Below are 21,004 nucleotides of genomic sequence, written 5' to 3' on the forward strand. Positions count from 1 at the left end.
TGAAATAAATTCTCCCAAGGTAACAAAACTAAGTGGAGCGATGAGAGAGAGTCTGGTCGGTCTAGGCTAGAGCAATGCCCTTTTAAACAACGCCTCACAGCCGAAGGGACCCACACAAAATCTACACTATCAAGTCTTTCTTACAAATGAACTAAATCCTTCAATGAAAAATGGCTAGGTTATCAGAGTATGTATTTTCTAATTTTTAGTATGGGCCCACAGGCATGCCACTTAACGGATTAGAGATTTTGAGACATTTTACCTGAGAGAATTACCAGTGAGCATCATCTATTTGTAGACTGGGTCAAGCTAAGGGTCCTATAAATAGCTAAATACTTACAAACTAAAGCAAAACTAGACAAATTTACACAAAGACAATTATTTAAGACCTTTATTAACAGGTGCTTGCAGTTTGTTGACTTTTTTGAAAAAATCAAGTTGTAAACTTTTATTACAAATTAAAAATGAAGTTCTTAAAAATCTCAACTTGACCAGATATGAAACAATTTAAAAACCTTTAAAGGCGTATTGAGAAAAACCAGGCTTTTTTAAAAAACACGTTTGTTATTACCAAAAAGAGACGTCTTTAGGTAAAAATAATAAAAACCCCATGCTGCATAGATAATGCAGATAGTTCTATTTATCTGGTCAACGGGCAAAAAGCAAGCACTTAAGGTCTTCAGCTCCAATCTTTTGTTCATTTCTTATTGCTGGAATTTCATATTTCTTCTTGTTGGATGACTAAACTGTAAAGAAAAAAATAAAGATGATCATGTAGAATTCATGGTGATCTTCATTTAGTGTAGTACATGCTCTAGCTTACATCACTTGTGTATTGGGAGACATTAACAGATCTTTTGCCATCCAGCAAACGGTAAACGCGAAAAAACCAAAAGCACCACTGGTTGAATGCTAATTTTGGAGGGAACGACAATCACATACCTCTCGATATCATGTAAAAAGCGGAATGAAAAGGAATCCCTTAATTTTGGAATTAAGGGTAATAAAAACAAGTGAGCTAATAAGCTAAAGTAACAAGAACGTAAATGTATCATGTGGTCTGCCAGAGAATTATTATTATTATTAATCTACAGGCAGTTTACATAAACCATGATAAACCACGTGTTATTCTCCTAGGAGTTTTTTAAGACACAAAGCACTCTCATCTTTTTCCGGGAACAACATAAACCAACAAAAAAACAATTAGAAATGATTAAAAGATTATATTGATGTTGCCACTTTCTCCAAACAGACTCTATTTGTCACCATCTAGGTTAATTCTAATAGCTATCCCCACTTCCTTTTTGAAATAATGCATAAATAATAATGTAATTAACATATTTCTCAGAATACAGCAAGCAAAACTTTCCTCTGTTTACTACTGAAATCATAAAATTCATTCAGAAAAGTTGATAGAAAGCACTAATAGTTCAAAATACTCATGAAAATACAGGTCTCCAGTGTCAGAATTGAGAACTAGCTGAGGGGTGGCCAAATATGACTTTGATATTCAATATTCCTAAAATGAAATATTAGGTAATTAAGAATAGGGCAGAACACATTATAAATAACATGGCTTTCATTATCTGATGGAACTGAGGTTTTTCCACTCTTGCATTAATAAAATGAAATGGTCACCACTCACGACTGCCATAAATGGATGGCCATCCAAGCTTGCTTACCCGGATGATGGTAGAGATGGTAAGCCGGCATTTACTCAGCCCCGCCCTGCTCAGCCTCGGGAGCGGACGAATTCTCAGCTGGTGGATCGGCTGCTTTTGTCTCTTTGCCATCTTGTGGTTTAGGGTTTTCTGGGCGTCTGCGTCGGTAATTGAAGTTGCGGCGGTACCGACGTTGAGGTGGCTGCTGACCTTGGGTCTCATCTCCTTGATTTTCTTTATCTTCTTCATTGCCGTCCTCTCTAGGCTGTCTTTGGCGAGGAGGGCCCCTGCAATGAACGGTGTCAAACTTAAGAATGATAAAACCTTCTCTCTTCAACACACCCACCAGTGTAACCAGTTGGTTCACAACTAACTCACCATGTCTGGCCCATTCTGTATCAAGTGGTTTGTAAGCAATTTGTGTAAAGAGATGGATTTTTTTGCGGGGCGAGGGGTGGGGGTGCGGAGTAGGGGAAGAGTCTTGCTTTGTTGCCCAGGCTAAAGTGCCATGGCATGATGACAGCTCACTGTGGCCTCAATCTCTCAGGCTCAAGTGATCTTCCCACCTCAGACTCCTGAGTAACTGGGACTATAGGCAAGCCCCCCACGTCTCATTAATGTCTGATTTTTAGTAGCGATGTCTTGCTATGTTTCCCAGGCTGGTCTTGAATTCCTGACCTCAAGCTATCCTCCCTCCTTGGCCTCCCACAGAGTGCTGGGATTACAGGCTTGAGTCTTTTAATCACCAAGATAAAGATACTAAATTTCGGGATTTTCTTTCCCCCAGTGCTCAGAAATGATGGATTCCTGGCCTTTCCTCCACCCATACCCTGAGCACTCCAGAAAGCCCCAGGCCTTTAGTATCTATGAGTCATCATGGGAATAAATTCACATTTACCTTTGTACATTCTAAAACTCTTTCCCCACATCTTTTGGAACTCATGATGAATCTTCAACAAAATTGTTCTGACTTTTCTTTGCAACCCTACAGTGGTGACTGTTCTAACCTTACTGTGGCTTCTAAATCAACTCTCCCAGTTTCTAAAAACTAGGCTTTCCATCTTATTTTGGATTCTGCTCCATTTACTATCTTTTTCTTACTGCAGTTATTACTAAGGTTCGAGTGTAACAGCTTCTAATAACCTGGGCTTTCAGACTGACCTCCCAGTCCAGCTGTTTTCTACCTGGGTTTTTTCAATTATACCACTCAACTTTCCAATTATGTACCTTCCTATTTTTTTCTAGGTAATTCCTTATCGTTTTCTCATTCTTAATCTAGGACCTGTAATATGGCGATTCTATCACCTATTCATCTCACTCCAAGGTTGGGCACAGTGGCTCACACCTGTAATCCTAGCACTTGGGGAGGATCACTTGAGGGCAGGAGCTCAAGACTGCTTGAGTAACACAGTGCAACTCCATCTCTACGAAACAATTAAAAAAAAAAAAAAAATCCTCATTTTCCCCTTTTCTCCCCTCTTTATCCAAGTATAAAGTCTACCATTAATCATATGACCAATCCCTACCCCAGTGTCTTCATCTGGATAAACCAGATCTGGATAAATCAAACCAAATCTGGATAAATCCAACTCTGCCCAAACTGAGCCCGATGCCCAAATGGCTAGAAACATAGAGCCAAGCTGGGTGAACTCACTTCTAATTTATGATCGTTATCCTATTACTTATAAATTTACCATCTCTATTTTCTCTTCTAGAGGGTTCTTTGCCCCAAACTTTTCAAACTTCCTCTTACTTTTGTCTCAATTGAGCAACTAAAGGCTTCCATGTCTTCCCATTAACACATGCGTGCCCATGTATTCTTGTTTCTTACACAGGAAAACATCAGGTTCCTAACAAAAGGTCAACATTTTCACCTGTGGGCAAAACCCTACCTTCTCTGAGGAAGTAAACAGTTCCAGCAGTCACTTTCCTGCCATCAACTGTTATCCTGGATTGCATTTCAGCCTATAAATGTTATTTCTCAACAAAAAACCTCCCTTTTTGACTCCCCATTTTCCCCTTACTACTACCTATTTGTCTCCTTTTCAGCAACACTTGTACTATACTCTGTCTTAAGATTTCCCTTTCAATTTGCTCTTGAACCCACACCAGTCAGGATTTCACCACACCATTCCATGCATTAGGGGCAGCATGTTTCATTTACTCTCATTTGAACAAAAGATTCCTGCACAGTTTGGAAAGTCTAGCATTCAATGATAACTTCAAAGCAATTATATGTTACTTCTGCAACTATCTGGCAGGATTGAGCATTCTAAACATTGAAACACGTAGACATTAAGTCTAACTTAAACCAAAAGGCAAAAACCTCTGCACTGGAGGGGTAACAATGGACAAAGATACCTTTCTAAGAGACAAATCAACCGCAAGCTTCTTGTTTGTCAATATAAAGACAAACAATTTACTCAACGGTGAACTGAAGCACTGAATACAAACACAAAATTATGCTATTTTTAAGGACATCAATCAAACTAGGCAGAACATTTAAGCTCTTCAGTGTAACAAAAAGGTAAACCAAAGATTCTGCTGCTGGAACCCATGGACTTACTAGATGGACTGCCATGAGAGCCTATTTTAGACCTACTCTGAAAAATAAAAACCCATCTATCTTCAACATCCAGCATCTGGCTAACACAATCTCCTGGTAGAAAACTGAATCAGAGATCTTCAATTGTGGTAGTGATCAGTTAGGACCTCAGCTCTTTTAACTGAAAACTCAGGACGAGACATATATTAATACAAGAAATATGATGACATCAGCTGCTCTTGCAAAACTCTCAATGTACATGTGCTGATAAATATATGTAATACAACCTTGACTAGATTCCCTAGTTCCTAAAACTTCACTAAGTGCTCCAACTTTGGTAAAATTTAAAAACCTATATACAGAAACCCCCTCTTATAGACTCATAGTATATTTTGGATATGTTGGATACTTCTAGAATAATAAACTTGACACTTAAAAATTTGGGGATTTAAAAGTTGCGATTTAAGTGATCAGTTAAGATGCGTTATTACTGTATTGGTTTGATTCTTCAGAGGTACCTGTCAGCTTTTGGGGATCACCTATGAAAACTCAATGCTTTGATATCAAACCCTTAGAGAAACAACTATTAGATCATTCTATCCTACCACCGTGGGACTGAGAACACTGCCTCAAAGTATACTACAGCATGGACTAAAATATGCTTGGGCTCATGGAATTTTTCCTCGATTACTCTAATAATGACATCTATTAATAAGATTTCTAATACCCACTCATGTAGATAGTTGTCTAACGACAGACTGGACTCCCCCACCCCCCAAGAATGTAAATTCTTGGTGGAGCAATTTCATTTTGCAACTTTGAGCTGACAACCCCCAACTCCAAAAAGAAAGGGGGTACATACCTAAACTGAGAAGTGTTTAGTGGAAGATAATGTATGCCATTTCAACTGATAACACTGTTGATTCTTCACTAATGCCATGGTACAATTCAGATACTCCTAATGCTTTCCTTTCTCCCTAGCAAGGAGGCAGGTTTAAAAGGTGTGGTTTAAAATATTATCTTACCTGTTCAAGGACAGAAAATTTGAAATTCCATACCCTCATCATTTTCTAAAAAAATTTATGTATAAAGCAGACCTCATCTATACAAGCTGTTTTTAATAGGTTCACCTCTTAGGCATCTGATGAAAGAAAACGAAGTGTTAACAGAAAAATGAGTCAAACAGTCTGCAGGAGAGGCGTGATATTGCTGAGTCCTAACACAGGTTTGAGGAAATTTTAATAGAAACATGTTTACGTGGACCATACCTGCGGAATCGTGGTCTATATCCCCGATACATATTCTGCCTCACTGGTCTACCTTGTTCTCCTGCACCCTGGTTGTCAGCACCCTGAAAAAGACAATGGAAATTAAGCCTACTGGGTCAGTAACATAATAAAAAACCCAACCAGATAAATCCAAGAGTTAAAAAACAAACAAACAAACAAAACCGACCATCTAGTAATTGTGGCTACACTATAAATTAATCCTGTTGGTTCTTACTAGGAATCCAAGTTGCTTTCCATATAATTAACAGCTCTAAACAGTCCTACCAGAACTTATTACATTGCTGTTGCTGATGGTGAAACTTACCTCCATCACTTCTCCCTGCACAGGAGGGTTGGAATACTGTGGTCGACGCCCATAGGGTCTCCGCATGTAGTAAGGTGGGAACCTTCGCCTGCGGTAGGGCCGGCGTTGTTGGGCCTGGCCTTCGGGAGCACTCTCCGATCCCTCGTTCTTTTCCCCACTCTCACTATTCTGGTAATTTTGCTGGTAATTGCGTGGAGGACCCCTACGACGTGGATAGCGTCTATAATGGTTACGGTCTGCTGCATATTTACTGCCTTGAACTGGAACACCACCAGGACCTGTAACATTTGCTGCCTCCGCACCCTACAAAAGCCATTACATATTGATAATGACAAAGGAAATCAGAACACTTTCAACACTTTCAAAAGGAAATCAGAACAATTTCAAACAAAGCAAAAAACAAAACAAAGTTAAGGAAAAAAAAGGGGGGGGTGCAACTGCGTGGCCAGGGGTGCACAGAAATGACTAAATATCAGTTCCTCACTGTTCTGAAGAGATTGCCCTCTAACTGCAGCCAGAACATTAGGCTTGATGCACCTGTGTTCATGAGGTCACCTGAACACATCCATCCACATTAGAGCCACCATCCTAATGGATGAGACCTCCAAAATATTTCCATACTGAAGTCAAACCTTTACACAAAAAGCATCCTCACCTTTTCTCCTTCAACAACATCAAACTCCACAGTCTCTCCATCTCCTACACTGCGAAGGTACTTCCTGGGGTTATTCTTCTTTATGGCAGTCTAGTAATATCACATTCCAAAAATAGATTAACAGGGGAGAATAATGTGCTTATTCATTTAAAATGTACCAGAGTCAATATTATTTTAGCTTGGATATACACTTAAGATTTGCTTTAAATAAGACCAAACCATCGATAAATTTAGGAAAGCGGGGACCACACTATCCCCAACTTCAACAAAAACACTCCAATCATACAAGGCCCCAGCATTTTACCACTATTTACAAAACTAAAACGAGTAATTTAACACTCAAGACAGACACAACATTTTAAAAACTGCTTTTTGCAAAAGCATTATATGTAACATTTAACAAATGAGGATATCCATCTATCCCCTGAAGACTGCACTTAATAGTAGAAGGTGGCCCCACACCGGTTCAGTTTAGATGACAGGCGAGTTTGGTTTTGCATGCTTCAAAGCTGACCAAACCAACTTTGCCCCTGTGTTACCATATCAAACTCAATTACAAATGTCAACCAAAATCCCTTCTAATCTGATAATACATCAGTGGAAATGCAATTCACATGTATTAACTATGTCATTCTTTATATGATCTGACTGCATGGAATTGTTAGTTATCACCTCCCCAGAATTCAATAAATCTTGTATTAGAGACTTGTTGCTTCTACTTTCTCCAGACTGTTAAGAGAAGGGAGGAAGACTAACATCTCACATTTCTATGAAATTTTTTTGCAACATTCTTTCACTTACTATCTATTCAATCTCATTATGAGACAGGACATGTGAAAGTATTGTTAATCCCATTATACAGATAATGTAACAGGCTTTAAAGTTAGGTGACTTGCCCAAGGTCACAGTTAGTAAGGAGACTTTCTAAACCCAGGTATTGGGTCTCCAAATCCCATGTTCATTCCAAATCTCAGCTGTATCCATTACAGAATCACTCATGCATTTCCATTGCAGAGGAGACAGGACAATCAACGACTCTGAGGCCAATTAAGTGAAGCTGCCCAGAACTGCAGTCTCCTTGATACACCACTATGACCTGAGCAGCCAAAGTCCCAAGAAACAACTACATGTTGAAACCACTTCCAAAAAAATGAAAGCATATTGGTGGCACCTTGTGAATCAGTACAACTGGGTGAGTTGAGTCAAATAATTGATCTCATCTGTCATCTAAACTGTCACATAGTTTTCATACCTTTCAGTTTTCATACCTTTCAGATATAGCCAACTATCAATTACCTGCAGTCATAGGGGATAGCAGAATTATGGATAATTAAAATCCCAACTCTTTATTTTTATCAACATCTCCACCCCTGCCCCAACCCCAACCCTTAAGGGTTGCCAACAGGCAACAAGACTGAGAAACTTTGCTGTCTCTTGTTCCTAAGTCTACACTATTCTTTTGAACATGCAGAAGGGGAGAAAGGAACAGGTGAGCTGTGTTCATCCAGACAAGAATACCAATTTTATAAAACATCTGCTTTAAAATAACATTTTGTCTGAAGTAGTCCTGTATTTATTTACATTTAGAATTTAAATGATTCCATAATTACATTTGACCCTGAACTACCTGATTGGGTTTTGGATGTACTAGAAATTGATATAGCTTCCTCCTTGTGATCGAATGCTGTGTAGGACACTTCAGTGAGCTACAAAGCACCAACCTATGACAGCCCTTCCTATGAAACATACTGCCATATAAGCTAGTATCTAATTAAATGTAAGTATGGAAATTGACTTTAGGTCTTTTGATTTCTGGATTATAGTACAAAAAAGTAGTTATGGTCTCTAACTTTAATACACGTTGACAATATTTCAAAAGCCTTAGTGAGAAAACTGATAGCACAAACATTTTTTCCTACTCATTTCGTTTCTGTGAGGATAAGTACATTCAATGTAGCCTATAGCATATCTAAATTTGAAGTATTAACATACACTTGGCAGTGGTTTACATTAGCAATAATCTTAATTCCTGAATGTGCAGACATTTTTCCTAAATGATACTTAAAGAGAAAGTTCAGTATGTAGTACTCATCAGTACTCATCCTATGTTAACAGTTTTCTCTTCCCAAAACACTGGAAGCCAATCTAAAAATTATTTAATGAGCAGCTGTCAACCTTGTCACACTTTCCCCCACTTAACCTTAAACTAGTGAAATTTTTTCATTTTCCAAGCCAGTCAAAACTCTCCAAAGGTTTAAAAAAAAAAAAAAAACCCCAATACCCATTCAAAGTGATTTAAAGTAAGTAGAAGGCTCTTTATGCTACTTTTCAAGTATTCACTTCAATTACTATGTTTTGCAGGTCTGTCTTATTTACCCTTGATTATGGAGATTTGTCCCTACAGGTACACCTAAAAGCCTTTGAAAACTTCTTGCCAAAGTTTCTGTGTATTTATAGCAACATTATTTGTTCAACTTTAGAATCACGGAATAATCTTTTCATCTGAAATTAGGTATAAATATTTAATGCAGTGAGTTTGACTCAACATTTGAGAAAGCCACAGCTGTTGACAAAATTCCAATTTGAAATGTCTAGGATAATTAAGTCAACTCTAACACATTTCCATGTATACATTTTAAGCATGCTACTACTCCTGTATTAAGTAAATAAACTGGTTGTTGGACTTAACCTTTTATAAGGGACAAAAGTTGAGAACATATCTAACCTTTTCTTCTCACAATCCTTGAATCAGAAGTGCAAATATCTATACAAGCACTCACCTGGTGTACAAATACATCTTCCTTGGTGTCATTCCTGCAAGACAGAACCAAGTTGAACAAATAAGAAGATGAAATAAATCTCATGTTGTCAAAGATTAATTTTCCCAGAGACTCTCTGGCTGCCAACTAGCTACCAGGAAATTTGGCAAAAATCAAAAAACACAAGCCACCATGCTCTCTGCTTTAAAGACTTAAGCAGTTGCAAACAGTTGTAGCCTCATTACCCGTAAGATAGGCAAAAAAAAAAAAAAGTCTAAGAAATTAAAGTGTGATCTACTGAACCATAATTAAGAGGGTAGCAATGACTAGCAACATATAATCTGCCCCTCCTTATCCTATTAAACATTAACTGTTCTAGCACACCCTCCTCTTACCTCTAGAGCATGGTTACCAACAGTAGTAGTAGTTACATTCTCACCTTATCCTTCAATCATTTCCTCTTCACCATTCCCAACTACCAACTTTCCTTGAGATCATAAAAATGAGAACCCCCCTCCCCCGCCAACAGAATGTACAATGCAAAGAGTGAAACCTAATGTGAACTGTGACCTCTGGGTGATAAGGTATGTTTGAATGTAGGAAAAGCCCAGTTATAAAAGCTACTCCACAAGTCCAGACAAGGACTGATGAAGGTTTAGACCACGGAGCCATGTATGAAAAGACATTTGAGATCTCTTTTTGAGGCAAAATGAGAAACTCTGTGGATAACTGGATGTCAGAAGCGAGAGGGAAGTAGAAAATAATCTCACTTTTTGGCCTGGAGATTGGGATTAAGGTGATAACACTAGAAGCAAGAACCACCACTGGAGAAGGAAACGGATTTCCAGGCCTGTAGTGGCCTGCCTCACCCTCTTTACTCCATCAGGTCAGAGTGAGAAAAAGCTCAGTAGTAGCTCTAGCGTTTAATAACAAAGGGAACAAAGGTTACAGTGAACTGGACAAACTGGCTTACTGACTGTTAGCTTCTTGCTGAACTAGGGGGCAACATATGCACCAAAGGATCCACATAAAATTAACTTTAAATCTGACCTGTAAATTATAGCTTGGATTATTATAAGAACATTTTTAATTGATGGGAAGAGGATAATTAAAAAAACAGAACAGGTAAACTGTAAAAGCGACTTAAGGCAAGTGACTGAAAACTGACCTTTCAAGCTAGATGATTAGGATTGCCTAGGGAAATGACGGCTGTACCTAATGTCCATCTGTCCATAACTCCATAGGCACCACAAAAACAGATTACAGCCATCATTTATTAGTTCTGCTCTCCAATATGACTGAATTTCAAACTCTAAGGCTCTAAGGGGAAATACAATAAAAAACTGGTAGAGTAAGAAAGGCAAATGCAGGCAAAGTCTAGAATAGTGATTTTCAACAGGGGCAATACTTCCCCTGGCAGGGTATTTAAAGTTTTTCCAGTCCGGGTGCAGTGGCTCATGCCTGCAATCCCAGCACTTTGGGAGGCCAAGGTGGGAGGATCACCTGAGGCCAGGAGTTCAAGATCAGCCTGGCCAACATCGTGAAACCTCGTCTCTACGAAAATTACAAAAAATTAGCCAGGCGTGGCTGTGTGTGCCTATAGTCCCAGCTACTCTGGGGGGTGAGGCAGGAGAATTGCTTGAAGCTACGAGGCGGAGGTTACAGTGAGCTGCTGCACTCCAGCCTGGGCAACAGAGTGAGATTCCGTCTCAAAAATAAAAAATAAAAAAATAAAATGTTTTTCCAAAGATAGGGAGCACTATCTGCATTAATGGAAGTGGTGGGTGTCAGCTGCTAGAAGACTATATAAAGATTTGGTATAGAAAATAAATTTGTTTATTGTTATCTGAGTCATGTATGTATTTCTGTACTGTTTTAATACGCATTAAATTCACTAAAAATGCAGCTTCTGTGGAGAATTTTTCATTATTGATAATGCTACTCATGGTATCTGGGTAACATCATCTCTTTATCAATCCATTTTGTGGTGGCACTGACTGTTTGTTATGCCTTGTAATGTAGTTACAACAGGTATTCACATATTAATATCATCATACCCGGCAATAAAAAGAATTAAAAGTAGTTACGTGGCGAGACCCTATATCTACAAAAAATAAAAAATTAGCCGGGCCTCCACTCAAGCCCCAGAAATGAGAGTGCATGAGCTATAATCATGCCACTGCACTCCATCCTGTACAACACAGCAAGACCCTGTCTCTAAACAGAGAGAGCACAAGGCTGCCATTACACACAGGGTAATGTCACTCCTGCAAAGACAGGGAGGTGTTTTGTGGGTACATAGATATGTGAAACCAACATAGTTCACTGACCAGTGTCATGACAGTAAAAACAGTACTGCAAAAGGAATACTTAGCCATGGCCTCAAGCTCAAGGTATTTATTGAAAACGTCCTCAATTGCAATAAAAGCATTATACCATTAAAAAGAGTGATTTGTTGAACCAGTGATTTAAATGTATTCATCTGCTTTGAATTTGCAACCAGCCAGAATCTCTAGTTTAAACTGGCAGTTATAACAAAGGAGACCCTCAAATATTAGACAGCTGCAGTACAGCTTTCTGGGTGCAGGTGTCACTCTCTGCCAGCTATCACTATTCTTTTCTGTTCAGTTTTTCTCTCAGGTGTTTGCTGGGAAATTAACACTGGAACTGACCCTTTTCCGGCAGTGAATGTAAGCTCTAGCTCCCCCATCTACTATAAAGAGATGTCTTCAAGATGTAGAAATAAGAAATATTCTCAAAATAAAAATTATATAGTAGTAAAGATAATTCAGAAAGAAAAAGCTACCTGTTAGAATTTCCAGTCTAAATGGCACAGGGTAGTTAGGGAGAAAAGGGGTTGGAGAAAGAGAAACTATGACTAAAGATGAGAGGTATGAACAAGCTGTCAAGTTCCTATGGGCTTAAGCTGGGGCAATCAGGCCCTGAACTCCAAAGCTGGATAAAGTATTTCTTTGTATTCTTCTTGGCCACCTGCACAGTCTGACACATACATATGTACAATTAGACTTGCAGGTCACAGGAGTGCCCTGCATTGTTTTCTTTTAACTAGAAATAAAAAGTATTAGTCTAAATGTGGTTCTGGTGCCCTGTATATATGTAACAATATAGGACCCCCAAAATAGATTTTGCTTCTGGTGAATCTTATTTATAGGGTTAGTATATGACTGTCTATAATATTTTCCATTTGTATTATTATATTGGGGAAAACATTTTTATCACTTTCTATTGTTAAGAAAATGGAAAACTTAAATATGGTGTTAAAAATGGAAATATATGTGATATTTGCATTATTAAACCCCTTTGCAGATCTTAAAAAAAAAAGAAAAGAAAAAGAAATAACAGTACTCAATTTTTTTTTGAGATGGAGTCTCACTTTGTTGCCTAGGCTGGAGCGCAGTAGCGATCTTGGCTCACTGCAACCTCTGCCTTCCGGGTTCAAGTTCTTGCACTTCAGCCATGAGTAGCTGGGATTACAGGTATGCACCACCACGCCCTGCTAGATTTTTAGTCTTGATTCAACTACTAACAGTTGTGTAACCTAGGAAAGCTGCCTCACTGGCTTTTTTACCTGCAAAATGAGAAAAACTACACTAAATACTCAGTAACTTACATGACTAAGGTAGGGACTCAAATCTTTTTAGTATTTATTGGGCATTTACTATTCACTAATACTAGCCAGGTTTTAAATTAAAACCTAATTGCTACCACTCCTATACTATGGCCTATACAGATTGGTAAGGCTCTTAAAAATAGACAAAATGCAACTCCAAATGGGAAAACAAAGGCAAAAAAATTTAACTTCCCTGGAAAACTTTTTAGTAAGTCAAAAGACAATTACAGCTTGCCAAATAATTCTCCATGCCACAGGAACTAGGAATTCTAGCATTTGCTTTTCATGGCCCAATCTATCCAAACTCCAGGACTCTACTCCAGCATGTTCACCATGTTTGACCCCCTCCCACTCCTTTTAAAACATAACTATCTTTATCCTAGCCGTATATCTACATAAAAAATAAGCTAAATTTTAGAAAACTTTTTTGCCAATCCACAGTATTGCCTTAAATAAGACTTATTATACATAAATTTATCTGTAACTAAATGCTCTTACACTACTTTGTTGCAGATTACCAGACCACGCTAGTCTAACACCTTAATTCACCTAACTGCATACACTAATTTACAATCCTGTGGTTACACAAACTCCAGGATTTACCATCTATATGCTCCATAACCTAAAGCAACCAGATACCAATTTCCAAGCCTTGCAGATGACTGTTAAGATAATAATGTCCACTTATCTTTGTATTTCTTCTCTATTAAACACCCTTCACACTCAACAGACTCACTTCTGTTTCCAACATATTGTCTATGATTCTGCCTTCGGACAAACCGTATGTTTCCAAGGGCTAAGACTGGAGGGTAGCAAACTCAGCAACTGCAGCCCCAGGACTAGGGGGACAAGAAGGTAATACAGTGTATCCTTGAATAACTCAATATCTATGAGGGTGGATAGAAGTTTGAGGTGCCAACCTGCTGCACAGTTGAAATCTGCCTGTAACTTTTGACTCTTCCAAAATTTAATGGCGTACTCATGACTGGAAAGCCTTACTGGTAACATAAATCCTTAACATATTTTCTATCTTATATGTATTATATACTGTATTCTTGCAATAAAGCTACAGAAAAAAAAATGCTAAGAAAGTTGTAAGAGAAAATACATGTACAGTACTGCACTTGCCAATACAGTAAGTGTACATCTGTCTGAAAGGTAATTCCAGCTGTAGACCTCATCTATAGCACATATCAAGCAACTGAACTTTTTCTTACAATGCCATGACTTTTCTCAGCATCACTAGCACCACTTTGCATGGGTCCCATGGTGCTATTCAAGACTTCCAGTATTGCTCTAAACCACAATACCTGAGTACTACCAGTTCTTTTTACTGACATGCAATTTACTGGAGAGATAAACTGTTCATGTGAAGATGATTAGCGTCACATGGCATTTTAAGGGGCTCACTGCAGTAGCAACAGGCAGTGGCTACAAATTATAATAGTACAATATTACTACAGTGAATGTCGTGCAGTTATGATTTAATATTGCCTGAATCTTTACTTTTGTTTACACTTCTCAACTGCAAATGGCCATATTAACTTTCTAATGGATTTGTGTACATTTTATGGTAGTAAATAATAAAATAGACTAGTATCTACAACATACTCAACTTTTCCTTATTTTGGGGGATACTTCTTGGCTACGTGGCTCATCTGAAGTTTTCAGGTTGTTGCAAATCTCCAAACATTTTTCCAATATATTTATAAAAAAAAAATCTGTGTGTAAGTGGACTTGTGCGGTTCAAACTCACATCGTTCACAAGTCAAACTGGATACTAGTTCTCTATCCTAGATTTCAAGAGTAAAGGATTCTACTTTGGGAGGACACAGTGAGTGGGACCTACTAGTATTCTCCAAGTCACGTATTAGTGACTTGGTGAACACGGATGACTTCTTGCCAGCTTAAGATCAATGGTTGATATAACCAGCATATAAATCTCTCTTAATGTCTCCTGCATACATGTCATTGATGTTTGTCTTTAGGGTTCCAGTTTAGAACCTGACATCTCTCCCTTAGTAGCACCTGCAGAAAAGTCTTTAAGCCTTCCCTAATGCCAAAACGTTGTCAGTTATGTTACGGTCTACCCATGACTTATGTGGCTTAGCAATGGATCCACTGTGATCAAGTTAAGATCAGCGTGACTTTAACAGCCCAAGAGATTTTTGGGCTGTTACCTTCCAAAGGTTTACACTTTTATTAAGAACCACACATTTGGGAGGCTGAAGCTGGAAGATCACTTGAGCCCAGGAGTGCAAGACCCGTATGGGCAACACAGAGAGACTCCACCTCAAACAACCAACAACCACTTTTACACTGCCGCCTTTAAAAAAAAAAAAAATCACCTTTAGAGGCCAGGCGCAGTGGCTCACACCTGTAATCCCAGCACTTTGGGAGGCCGAGGCGGGTGGATCACCTGAGGTCAGGAGTTTGAGACCAGCCTGGCCAACATAGAGAAACCCTGTTTCTACTAAAAATACAAAATTAGCCTGTGTGGAGGCGGGTGCCTGTAATCCCAGCTACTCGGGAGGCTGAGGCAGGAGAATCGCTTGAACCTGGGAGGCGGAGGTTGCAGTGAGCCAAGATCGTGCCATTGCACTCCAGCCTGGGCGACAAGAGTGACATTCCATCTTAAGAAAAATCACCCTTTAAAAAGGCAATATTCATTCTTACCTTGCAGGCCATATAAAAAAAAAGATTAAGTGAGGTAAGGTGCAACGCTCTCTCCTTTAATTCTTCACCTCCCAGTATCAGGAATTAAGCAAGTCCTTTTATTTGTATAGCTGACCTACATGCTAAACTAGAACTTTTAACAATCCCAAACTTCACAAAGTAGATCGTGAAAGGCAGAAAGTTTTTCAAATCCAGAAACTAGCAACTCAGCAGACAGGAGCCCCAGTGACATACTTGGATCATTTAAGAGTCTTTCAATGGCTAAAAATAATCACCATCACCCTAAGAAATTATCTGTAACTATGTGGACAACAACCAAATTGAAAATGGCTAGGGTCTATTTCAGAGACAACATAAGAGCAGTTGGTGAACACTAACTCCAGAGTCAAAAAACAGTTCCAATCCTGCCACTTATCACCTGTGCTTATGGTGGCAAGTAACAACTCCTTTGTGCCTCAGAATGACAGTACCTACGTCTCAAAGGTTTTTAAAGATTAAGTGAATTGGCTCATTTTAAGCACTTACTATAGACCCTAGTATAAATACTTGTTAGCTGTATCTATTTTCACCAACATGTGAAGAAAGTCACCTATCAGTTATGTACATATGGAATCCCCACAAGGGAGCCCCCACCCCAAAGGGAGACTAAACCTGATAGGCGTGACTAAAGAGAGATAGCTAAACCTTTCCCTGGCTTGGTTTATTACATCTTCCTAGACCATGGATAATAAACTCAAATGCATACACAGACGCCAGGCGTGAAGGGAAGTCAGCAACCTAAGACAACTAACTAAGCACGACAGACTGTCGTAAAAAAAGTATACCCCACCTAAATGAGGTGACAATACGGCCAGGTGGTTTTTTACTTATGTGGAAATACAGGCCCCCAAAGCTAGCTAAAGTTCAGATCTTAAAAATATAATAATCTGGATTACTTGGTGTTATCTCCTGAATTATAAATGTTAGTAATTAATCCCAATTCCTTTAAAAAATACTGTACTGTCTAATCAAAGCATCTGGGAGTAGTTTTAGCCAGAAGGTCACAAATTTGTGACCTTTGCTCCAAATTCTTTCACCTCAAAACATTAAGAATTATTAATTTAGACATTTTAAGTACTCTGGAAACAGAAAAATATTCCTATTCTGGTCACTATGAACTGTTGCCAATTCATGGTAATCTTTGGTGAATATGGATCAATTCTCAACCACTAATAAAATTCAACAGTAATCTGGGGGGAGCTAATAAACCCCTCTAGTCACATTCTCCAATTATGTTTTGTAGACACAGCTCACAAAAGAATAACTCAATGAATTTCTCAGAATTTCTAGATTACACAGTCTAACAAAATAAAGCCAAAACTTCTGCTATTTTTAAAAGCTCTATGCTCATGTCACTTAGCACCTTCTTCACAATATAACCATAAGGGAGAAGCCCTTTCATGAATTAATTCTAACAAGGTTGTAACAATTCATCACGTGGTAATTCAGGCTGGAATAAACACACTTACAATGAAATTATGTCTTTAAAGGCAGAAAATTTACATACAATATTGTAATTATAAAAATTCCTTACAATCCTAGAATATATAATCCAGCGCATCCAAAAAACTGCAATTTAAAGTCGTCACAATAGTCATCCCAAACACTGCACCCTCTCCTTTATACAGAAAACAGCAGTGTGTCTCTCTCTCTCCTAAGAGACAGGTGCCTCCAGCCAAGTCTATTCATTCTACTACACGAACTACATATAGAACCAACTGCTAGCTTCCAAACTGATTTCTTTTATCACATACATTTTCCTTAATTAAAGCAAATCTTCCCTGTATTTAATTGGAGTCAGATTTTACAGCATCTTATTAAAAAGTCCCAGAATCATTAAAACAACCAGTTCAGAAGCATAAAGAACATTTTAACCAGTTAATTTGACAAAATAATTGAGGTTAGGATAGTCCAAACAAAGGACCATCAAAAGCCAATTCATAACTTGCCCTGGAGGATGACCAATTGAGTTGATTCCAATTCAGAACAGAGATACTCAATAACAGTATCTCATGGACTAAATACTTACAAAATGTAAAGATATTACTCTTATTTTGGACAAAACTGTGGATTTCAAAAAATGTCATAACCTATGCCCACTTTAAAAAAATGCAGCGAAACAAGGCACATGCTAAAACTTCTTAAACACATACAAAAACTGCAATCTATCCGCTGAAAAGGCTGCAAATTTGCACACCACAGTTACCATTACATTGGGTCAAGGGTTAAAAGCAGTAATTTTGAAGGTATGGCCCGAAGACCATTATCATTCCTGTTAAAAATGTACCCAGACCTAATGAATCCAAAGCTCAGAAGGAGGAACTCACCACTTATATCACACCCTCCCAAGGTAAGCACACTTAAATTTGAAAACCACTGGTTTAAGGGTTAGACTAGTAACGACAATCAGAGTAAGACAGAAATACAAACTAAAACACTAGTAAGTTCAGACAGATCGGTTAAAAAGCTATCAGTATACCAATTATATATAAGCATTCCCTTCCTTCTTTGCTAGTAAGCCATTATCAAAAAATTAATGAAAAACGTAGTTTCGGCCAGCCAGGAAGGCAAACAGTATAGAACAAGTTGGAAAATCCTAAGATTTTGGAAGAAACAAAGTATTTTCCCACAATTGCAAAAGTAGAGAATAGATCATCAAATGCTTATCTCTTACTCTGAGTGTTTCCACAATACTCTATGATTGATTAATGAACAGTTTTTCATCAGGCAATGATTCTGTCCTTAAGCTTGATTTTGCCCATTTGTTGTCCATTCCACATAGTTCTTTTAATCATCTGCTTAGGTCTTCTACAGTAAGCAAGCAAGAGAATGCTGAGATGGCACTAAGTACCATACCTGTGAGGCCAAGATTGCTACTGGCATACCCAATGCTCTGCACCCATGTAACTAGCACTACTAGCACTAGCCTTGGCAGCCATCTTAAAAATGATGCCCGGCTCACAAGGGAGCCCATGGAATACAGTGCGTCTACTGCACGTTACCACCACCACTGCAACAAACAACCCAAAGGGTAAGTCCTAAAGACGTGTCTGCAGCTTTACCTTCAAGCAGGAAGAAAAATGTCAAGTTACCAGTGACTATGGCCACTCTAATAAGCTACAGCCAGGGATCTAACAGAAATCGACTTAACCAGTTATGATTTTAGGACAAGGAAGAATGAAAAATAAGAACTGAAAAAGGAAAAAAAACCACTTTCTTGCAAATATATTATTTACTGTATGAGCAAATAAAAACAGTTCTCTCTGGTCAAAGCTGTGCTAAGACAAAATTTATCTCAGGTATTAAAATGAAACGTGAAACAAAGACAATACAACCTCTCGGTAAAGATGACAAAACCTCATATACTTGACACGTCAAATCCTCTTACCCTAAAATGTTAACAACGCATAAATATCCGATGTCAGTGGATCACATTCTCAAATACCGAGTTCAATAAAGTAGAAAAGGATGACAAGGATAAAAATATACTGGACCGTAGTTTCCCGTTTACCCTGTTAAGGAATGGCTCATTCACTCCGCTTGCCTTTTAAACTGCTTTGTACTGTGACGAAGCCTTTGAAGTTAGCTTCAAATTAATATTTAGCTGCAAAACAAAGGCATTCCCTAGATCCACTAATCCCTCCAGTCGTCAAGGAAAACAAACAAAAAAAATCACACTAATACACGAGAGGTAGTAAACGCCTTTCAGATCAGGGCTGTGGATTGGGGCTTCCCAAGCCCCGAGAAGCCGACAGAGCAGGAAGCAAGCAAGAAGGTGGGATGGAGGCTTCAGAGCCCGGCAGCTCACCTGTTGATGAAACCATATCCGTTCCTTACATTGAACCATTTTACTGTTCCCAAAACCTTCGTTGCTGGAAAAGAAAACAAAGCAAAACAAGCCACGATTACCAGCTATCCTTTTCCAAATCCGCCCGGCTTGGGCATCCGGTCCCTCGCACGCTGGCCGCCGCGGCCAACTGACAGCCCTTTCTCTCCACCGCCCGGGTGCGGGGCCGCGCCGGGGCCACGCAGTCGCCGCCGCCGCCGCACACGTGGGTGAGTCTGAAGCGCGGGGCGCTCCAGGGCAGGCCCGGGGCGCGGGCCCAGGATGGGTGTGTGCGCAGGCCGCGGACGGAGAGCACGTGAGAGAAGGGGAAGCCGCTCCGGCCTGCGTAGGCGGTGCGCCGCGCCCTCCGAGCACACGCGGAAGGGAGCTGGGTGGGGGAGACGCGAACAACGGCGTGCAGGCCCGAGCGCACGAGGCCGGTCGGCGGGGAGGGGACCCAGTCGCACACGCGGTCGGCGGCGCGCGGCCGCAGGGGGAGGGGCGCGCGGCCGCGCGGGGTCCACAGGGGGCGCGGGAGGCAGTGCGCGCGCGCCTGCCGGGCGGGTCCCCGCGAGAGGGAGTGAGGGGGGACGGGGGGGATGGGCGGCAGCGCGCCGCGGAGTCGGTGCCCACCGGCCGCGCGCCCGCCGGCTCGCCCAGCTCCGGCTAACGGTTCCGCTGCCGGGCTGCCCGAGGGCCCCACCCCCGTCCCGGTCCGGTCCTCACCGATGACCTTCTTGTCCCCGCCGGCAGGCGCCGCCGATGTGAGGCCGCCCGGGCCACCGCTCCCTGCGCCGCTGCCCGTAGTGCCGGGCTTGGTGTCGGCGGCGCTGAGGGCGGGGGCGGCGGGGGGGGCGGCGGGCGGCTGCTGGGTCTCGGCCTCGCTGCTCATGGTTGCGGTGATGGTGACTGGGGCCGGCTGCGGCAGCTGCGGCTCCTCCCGGGGTGTGATGGTAACTAGGCCGGCGGCGGCGGTGGGGCTGCTCAGGGCTCTCTGGGGTCCGCTCTCCGCTCCCGCTACCGATCGAACTAGCGAGAATGGCGGGACAGGCGGGATAAGCCCTACGAGCGACCCGCCCTAGGCGTTGTTCACTGGCCAGTGGCACTGTCAATCTGCCCACCTGACCCCAATCCCTGGCTTCTATTGGCTAATATTTTTTCAGTCCTCCACTCTCATTGGACCTTTGGCGGCTAATTCAGCCGACCTACAACCGTTCCTGCCTCCGCCGGCCGCCATAGAGACCGGAACTAGAATTAGAGTAGTCGGCCACGAAAACCATAGAGTACCCGAGAGGACGGGCAGAGGGAACGTGACTTCCACGAGGCAGCCGCCGGGCTGGCGGGCCCCACGTTTAGGGTTGTGTCTCGGCTGAAAAAAAGGCACGCCCGAACGCTGGGCAGGGATTACCCGGCCGGACCCGGGATTGGAAGGGGGCTCGACAACGCCTTAGCCCCCCGTGAAGAAAAGGCTTCCCTCCCTCCCAGCTCCAAATACGGTCCCTGTGATCTGAGAACATTACGGCGGGCAGAGTCGTCTTTTCTTTAATGGCCGTGTACTCGCGGCACAGCCGAGGGTTTCTGGAATTGCCTTAAACGTATGCGTTTGAAGAGCGTACCCT

The 21,004-nt window shown here is 40.8% G+C and overlaps 1 protein-coding gene across 2 annotated transcripts; it reads right to left on the minus strand.

The window, feature by feature from the left end:
- Positions 1-377: 377 nt before the first annotated feature.
- On the minus strand, positions 378-20,690 carry YBX1 (Y-box binding protein 1). Of its 2 annotated transcripts, XM_054492197.2 has the most exons (8): positions 20,112-20,690; positions 19,368-19,431; positions 9,235-9,268; positions 6,455-6,544; positions 5,800-6,102; positions 5,475-5,557; positions 1,683-1,948; positions 378-746 (listed from the first exon to the last, which is right to left on the minus strand). In XM_054492197.2, the coding sequence occupies exons 1-7, from the start codon at positions 20,275-20,277 to the stop codon at positions 1,714-1,716; spliced, it is 975 nt and encodes a 324-aa protein (XP_054348172.1). In that variant the 5' UTR covers positions 20,278-20,690; the 3' UTR covers positions 378-746; positions 1,683-1,713. The 2 variants fall into 2 exon arrangements, with proteins under 2 accessions (XP_054348172.1, XP_054348187.1); XM_054492212.2 differs by lacking the exons at positions 19,368-19,431; positions 20,112-20,690 and adding an exon at positions 19,469-19,962.
- Positions 20,691-21,004: the final 314 nt, after the last annotated feature.

The sequence above is a fragment of the Pongo pygmaeus genome, chromosome 1, assembly GCF_028885625.2.
Source record: "Pongo pygmaeus isolate AG05252 chromosome 1, NHGRI_mPonPyg2-v2.0_pri, whole genome shotgun sequence".
In the NCBI taxonomy this organism is placed as follows: Eukaryota; Metazoa; Chordata; class Mammalia; order Primates; family Hominidae; genus Pongo; species Pongo pygmaeus.

What these genes read in the sequence shown, in the direction of transcription:
- YBX1 (XM_054492197.2), bottom strand. Translation starts at nt 20,277, where the DNA reads ATGAGCAGCGAGGCCGAGACCCAGCAGCCGCCCGCCGCCCCCCCCGCC. An exon ending in ATGTTGTTGAAGGAGAAAAG is followed by an intron (nt 6,103 to 6,454) that starts GTGAGGATGCTT and finishes TGGCTTTTGTAG; the next exon opens with GGTGCGGAGGCAGCAAATGT. An exon ending in TATAGACCACGATTCCGCAG is followed by an intron (nt 1,949 to 5,474) that starts GTATGGTCCACG and finishes CGTTCATTGCAG; the next exon opens with GGGCCCTCCTCGCCAAAGAC.